We start from the raw sequence: 7,186 nt of genomic DNA on the forward strand, positions 1-7,186 counted from the left end.
ACTATAAAAGCAATTTGGTGATATTTGTATTTATTTTTAGTAAGATAAATTAGAATAGAAAACATTGGAGAGCAGGACATTTAAGGATTAGTATTTTATTGAAATTTTTGTTTCAGATATGTGTGTGAGTGTGTGTGCATGTGAGACTGGACATTGGACTGCAATATAAAATGTAGACCTTACCATATGTTGTCCTATAAACTGTTTGAAAGACAGGTTTCTAACCTAGCAAATGATATGTCAACAAAATTGAGAGCATGAATTATTTAAAATATTATCAAGTAAAACCAACCCATGTAAAATACATTGCTTGGCTTTTCTAAACAAAACCCACTGTAAAACATTCTTCCCACTCTCTTCTCAGAGCTTACCTCCCTCAGTTTTAGGAGCCAGAAATGAGAAACCATACATCACTAACCAGATTCATCCTCTTGGGATTGACAGATGACCCACAACTGCAGATTCTGATTTTTGCATTTCTACTTATCACCTACGTGTTGAGTGTAACTGGAAATCTGACCATCATCATCCTCACGTTAGTGGATTCTCACCTTAAGACTGCGATGTACTTTTTTCTCCAAAATTTTTCCTTCTTAGAAATCTCATTCACTTCTGCCTGCATTCCTAGATTCTTGTACAGCATATCAACAGGTGACAGGACTATTACCTATAATGCTTGTGTATGCCAGTTATTTTTCACAGATCTTTTTGGAGTAACAGAATTTTTTCTCCTGGCCACCATGTCCTACGATCGATACATAGCTATCTGCAAACCCCTGCATTACATGACCATCATGAGCCACAGGGTCTGCAAAAGGCTTATCTTCTGCTGTTGGATCACCACTTTGTTAGTCATATTCCCACCGCTTAGCTTGGGTCTGGACCTGGAATTCTGTGACTCTAACGCCATTGACCACTTTGTCTGTGATGCTAATCCTATGGTGAAGATTTCGTGCTCAGATACCTGGTTCATAGAACAGATGGTTATCGTGTGCTCTGTGTTGATCTTCATCGTGACTCTCATGTGTGTTTTTCTGTCCTACATGTATATCATCAGAACAATTCTAAGATTCCCCTCTGTCCAGCAAAGGACAAAAGCCTTTTCCACCTGTTCTTCCCACATTATTGTGGTTTCTATCACCTATGGCAGCTGCATCTTTGTCTATATCAAACCTTCAGCAAAAGATGAAATGGCCATTAATAAGGGAGTATCAATACTCACTACTTCCATTTCCCCTATGTTAAATCCCTTTATATACACTCTGAGAAACAAACAAGTGAAACAAGCTTTTAATGACTTAGCTAAAAGAATAATATTGTTTTCAAAGAACTAGGAGAATGTTGAAGTCTGAATCCCTAAGCAGTGTTCTTGTTTCCACCCTATTGTCTCTTCCTGATCTAGATTTGGCCTTCCATTCAGTACTGACCCTGATCAAGTCACCCCTTGTGTCTCCTTAAAATCAATCTCTTCGAGAATAACTTTTATTAAGAAAAAATGGGAATAGTTGTTTCAGAAAGTCTAAGCATGACCTCACTCTCAACTTTTATTTATCAATGCTGAAAGGATTGGAAAATTTATCATGAAATATTGATGTAATAGTGCATATCACTTTTTCAAAACAAAACTACTCAAATAAGGAGAGAAATAATATTAAAAAGAATGAATACTATTTGTAAGTAACAAAGAAAAAAATAAAAATCCCAAAGTATATTTTAAAATATGAAATAAGAAAAAAATTTAGGATTTTGAAAAAGTATTTTAATCTTAAGAAAGAAGCTTTAAAATCACAAGATTCATATATTTTATTGAATGGGTGCAATCCAGTATAAAAGTTATTTAAAAATTGGCAAAGTGAGATGAATTAATTAAAATGAAGAAAGTAATGCATTGGTAATTCTTGGTAAAGAATTAAAACCTGCATTGAAATTACATAAAATAGATTGATACTGATGTACCAATTGAAATGTTAAATCTCGAATGTAGATAATTCATTTATTCTTCTCATTTTATTTTTAAATTAAATTTATTGGGGTGACATTGGTTAATAAGATTATATAGATTTCAAGTGTACATTTCTATGGCACATGACCTGCTTATTGCATTGTGTGCCCACCATGCAAAGTCAAATCTTCTTTTGTTATCATGTATTTAAGCCCCTTTACCATTTACTACCACCCCCACCCCATCCTCCCCTCTGGTAACCACCACACTATTTATTGTTTGTGTCTATGAGTTTTATTTGTTTTTCTTGTTTGTTCATTTGTTGTTTTCAGTTTTATATCCCACATATGAGTGACATCAGGTAACTTACTCTCCTTATTTAGTTTAGCATGATATTCTCAAGAACCATCCATGTTGTTGCAAATGGCAGTATTCCATTTTTTCTTATGGCTGAGTAGGTTTCCATAGTATATATGTACCACATCTTCTTTATCCAATCATCTATTTTTTTTATATGTTTTTATTTATTTTTAAAGAGAGGAAGGGAGAGGGATAGAGACAGAGAAACATCGGTGAGAGAGATGTTTCCTGCACACCCGCTACTGGGGATTGCGCCCACAACCCGGGCACGTGCCTTTACCGGAAATCAAACCCATGACTTCTTGGTTCCTGGGTCAAAGCTCAACCAGTGAACCACACCGGCCGGGCTATCCAATCATTTATTGAGGGACACCAATTGTTTCCATGTCTTGATCACAGTGAATAGTGCTGCGATGGACATTGGGGTGCATATATCTTTATGAATAAATATTTTCAAAATTTTCAGGTAGATACCCAGATGAGGGGTTGCTGGGTCATATAGTAACTTTATTCTTAATTTTTGAGGAATACTGTTTTCCATAGTGTCTGTACCAGTTTACATTCCCACCAGCAGTGAATGAGAGTTCCTTTACTCCACAACTTCTCCAACAATTATTATTACTTGTCTTGTTGAAAATAGGCATTCCAACAAGTGAGAGGTGGTAACTCATTGTAGTTTTGAATGCTTTTCTCTAAAAGCTAGTAAAGTTGAGCATCTTTTCATATATCTGTTGGCCATTTGTATGTCTTCTTGGGCAAAGTGTCTGTTCTTTACCCATTTTTTTAATTGGGTTGTTTGTTTATTTGGTGTTGATTTGTATGAGTTCTTTTTTTTTTTTTTAAATATACCTTTATTGATTTCAGAGAGAGGAAAGGAGAGGGAGGGAGAGAGAGAGAAACATCAATGATGAGAGAGTCATTGATTGAGTCCGCAACCCGGGCATGTGCCCTGACCGGGAATTGAACCCCGATCGCCTGGATCCTAGGTCGACGCTCAACCGCTGAGCCATGCCCGGCCGGGCTGTATGCGTTCTTTATATATTTTGGATATTAACCTCTTGCCAGAGCTGTGTTTGCAAATACCTTCTCCCATTTGGCTAGTTGGATTTTCGTTTTGTTGTCAGTTTCTTTTGCTGTGCAGAAGCTTTTTAGTTTGATATAATCCCATTCATTTATTTTTGCCTTTACTTCCTTTGCCTTTGGGGTCAAATTGGTAAAATGTTGTCTAAGACCAAGGTCCATAGATTTAGTACCTATGTTTTCTTCTATATAATTTGTTGTATCAGGATTTATATTTAGGTCTTTGATTCATCTTGAGTTACTTTTTGTATATGGGGACAAACCATAATCTAGTTTCATTCTTTTGCACGTGGCTTTCCAATTTTTCCAGCACCATTTGTTAAGAAGCTTTCCTCTTCTCCATTAAGGTTTTGGCTCCTTTGTCAAAGATTATTTACTCATATACATATAGGTTTATTTCTGGGCTCTCAATTCTGTTCCATTAATCTCTGTATCTGTTTTTCTGCCAAACCATATCATTTTAATTATCATCACTTTGTAGTATAATTTGAAGCCAGAGAGTGGGATACCTCTGGCTTCGTTCTTTTTTCTCAGCATTGCTATGGCTAAGTAGAGTTTTTTTGTGGTTCCATACAAATCTGATGTTTTTTTGTTTTTGTTCTATTTCTTCAAAAAACATCATTGAGATTTTGATGGGGATTGCATTAAACCTGTATATTGCTTTGGGTAATGTGGCCATTTTAACTATGTTGATTCTTCCAATCCATGAACTTGGAATTCTTTCCATTTCAATGTGTTTTTTTTTAATCTCTTTTAATAATGCTTTGTAGTTTTCAGTATATAAGTTCTTCCCCTCCTTTGTTCAGTTTATTCTAAAATATTTTATTCTTTTGGTTGCTTTTACAAAAGGAATTGTTTTTTTTATTTTTTATTTCTTTTTCTGAAGTTTCTTTTTTTTAAGTTTCTTTATCTTTATTGTTGAAAATATTACAGATGTCCCCTTTTTATCAGTGTTCCCCACTGATCCCCTCCACCCCGCACCCACCCCACCACCAGGCCTTCCCCAGACCAGTGTCTGTGTCCATGGGCTATGCTTATAAACATATAAATTCTTTGATTAATCTCTCCCCGCCCACTCCCCCCTCCCCACTTTCTCTCTGAGATCCCTCAGTTTGTTCCATGCTTCTATGTCTCTGGATCCATTTTGTTCATCAGTTTATTTTGTTTATTATATTCCACATAGAAGTGAGATCATGCAGTGAGCAGTGAATTTTTGAACATTGATTTTGTATTCTGCAACTTTACTGTATTTGTTTATTGTTCCTAATAGTTTTCTGGTGGAGTCTTTAGGGTTTTCTATATACAGAATCATGTCACCTGCAACAGTGACACTTTTACTTCTTTATTACCAATTTGGATGCCTTTTATTTCTTTCTCTTACCTGATTTCTCTAGCTAGGACTCCCAGAACTATGTTGAATAGGGTGGTGAGAGTGGGCACTGTAGCCTTGTTCCTGATTTTAGAGGAAAAGCTTTCAGTTTTTTTATCATTGAGTGTTATTAGCTGTAGGTTTGTCATATGTGGCCTTTATCATGTTAAGGTACTTTCCTTCTATACCTATTTCATTGAGTGTTTTAATCATAAATGTATGTTGTATCCTATAAAATGCTTTTTCTGCATCTATTGATAAGGTCATATGATTTTATCTGTTATTTTGTCAATGTGGTGTATTGCACTGATTGATGTGCATGTGTTGAACCAGCCTTGAGCCCCTGGATTAAAACCCAGTTGATTGTGACGTATTATTTTTTGATGTGCTGCTGTATTCAATTTGCTATTATTTTGTTTAGCATTTTTACATCTGTATTCATCAGAGATATTGGCCTGTAGTTTTCTTTTTTTGTGTTACCCTTGCCAGGTTTTGGTATCAGGGTTATGTTGGCCTTATAAAATGTATTAGGAAGTATTGCCTCTTCTTCAATTTTCTGGAAGAGTTTGAGAAGGATAGGTTTCAAATCTTTGAATGCTCGGCAGAATTCACTAGTGAAGCCATAAGATCCTGGATTTTTACTTTTTGAGAGGTTTTTGATGGTTGTTTCAATTTCTTCACTGTTGATAGTTCTATTTAGATTTTCTAATTCTTCATGATTTGGTCTAGGTAGGTTACATATTTCTAGAAACTTATCCATTTCTTCTAGGTTTCTGAATTTGGTGGCATATAGTCTTTCATAGTATTCCAGTATGATCCTTTGTATTTCTGTGATGTCTGTGGTAACTTTCATTTCTGATTTTATTTGAGTCTTTTTTCTTTCTTCCTTAGTGAGTCTAGCCAAGGGCTTGTCAATTTTATTAATCTTTTCAAAGAACCAGCTCTTTGCTGCATTAATTTGCTTAAATTTCACCTTTCAGCATTTTACCCATAAATTCACTGCACTTCAACCACAAGCTTATCTCTAGATATATCTAACTGATAAGAAAATTTTCTTTTACCTACCAACATGCCATTATCGCACATCTCAATATTATCAATAAACCATAATAGATCAAATTCAGTGTGTATTCATCTTTCTCTGGTTCACATAAAGATTGTTTTTCACATTGAAGTGTTGGAATTAAAATCCTATCAAAATTCACACATCACATTTGGTGGTTATGCTACTTATAACTTTTTTGTCTTCCCTTACAGCCCCTTTATTAATTTTTCCCCTGCATTAATTGATGAAGAAACAAGATCATTTAATATCCTTGACTATGTAACTGGTTGCTTCCTTATGGTATCACTTAGCTTTTACTCTATCACCCAGTTTTCTTTTACATGTTAATTAGATTTAATTATTGGTTAGATTTAGATTCATATTTTTAGGAAATATAATCGGTAAGTGGGGCTGTGTGCTTTCTTTTGCATCATATCATGGGCCTTATAATGTCTGCTTGGCCTACTTAATAATGCTTAGATTGATCAATCAATTTCCTTTTATAATGTTATACTCTCACAGTTTTCTTATATTTGATATTTTTCAATCCATTATAGATATTATTATATTTTTATGCTCAAATGGTCTCATTTTGGGTCAGTAGGTAAGATCTAAATTGGTTCATGTATCCTCATATGATTTCTTTCTTTCTTTTTTTTTTTTTTTTGCCTCCTTTCCTTCTGAAACAATAAGACGTTCAGACTCAGTTTGTATTCTTCCTGTCCTTACCCTGGAAACAACTTTCTCCAGGAAGCCCTGGTTCCTCTCAAGGGAAATAGTATTAGAAACTGCATCCTGCTGCTAGAATTGCCTATAATCTAACATGAAAAGTGGGCCACAATCAGTGCCAAAAATGAAAAACATTTAATTCTACAGGTTTAGTTTCTTCTCTTTCTTTCCTACATTTCTTTTGTTCAAAGTATAGCCACACTTTCCATTAAAATTAACTTGAAAAGGAAAAATATCCTACTGATTCCACTGACCTTTCTGAACATTTAGCCTTTATAGCTATCATTACCAGTTGTATCACCAAAGCTCAATTAACTGGAATAGAATATCAAAGTGTGACTTAGCATTATATGGCAAAATAGTTATTACATTCAAATAAGGAGTGTTTTAGATAGAGAAAATGACTTTATTTAATCAGGAAATCTCTGTGTAAGAAGTAGAATATACTTTAGGCTTTGAAGTAAGACAATGAAATAATTTCTTACATTATAATTCATTTCATTGGCATAGGTAGTCATGATTTCTTTCATAAATTCAAAATATCCATAGACAGACAACAGTATGGAGATTATCAGAGGGAAAGGGGGGGGGGAGTTAGAAGAGGGTAAAGTGGGGATAAATGATGATGGAAGAAGACTTGACTTTGGGTAGTGAACACATA

The 7,186-nt window shown here is 34.7% G+C and overlaps 1 protein-coding gene across 1 annotated transcript; it reads left to right on the forward strand.

Moving 5' to 3' along the window:
• Positions 1 to 395: 395 nt before the first annotated feature.
• Positions 396 to 1,334, forward strand: LOC107538172 (olfactory receptor 6C2-like). Its single transcript, XM_016214335.2, has one exon. It carries the CDS (start codon positions 396 to 398, stop codon positions 1,332 to 1,334), a length of 939 nt encoding a protein of 312 aa, XP_016069821.1.
• The last annotated feature ends 5,852 nt before the right edge of the window (positions 1,335 to 7,186 follow it).

The sequence above is a fragment of the Miniopterus natalensis genome, chromosome 2, assembly GCF_054644295.1.
Source record: "Miniopterus natalensis isolate mMinNat1 chromosome 2, mMinNat1.hap1, whole genome shotgun sequence".
Lineage (NCBI taxonomy): Eukaryota > Metazoa > Chordata > Mammalia > Chiroptera > Miniopteridae > Miniopterus > Miniopterus natalensis.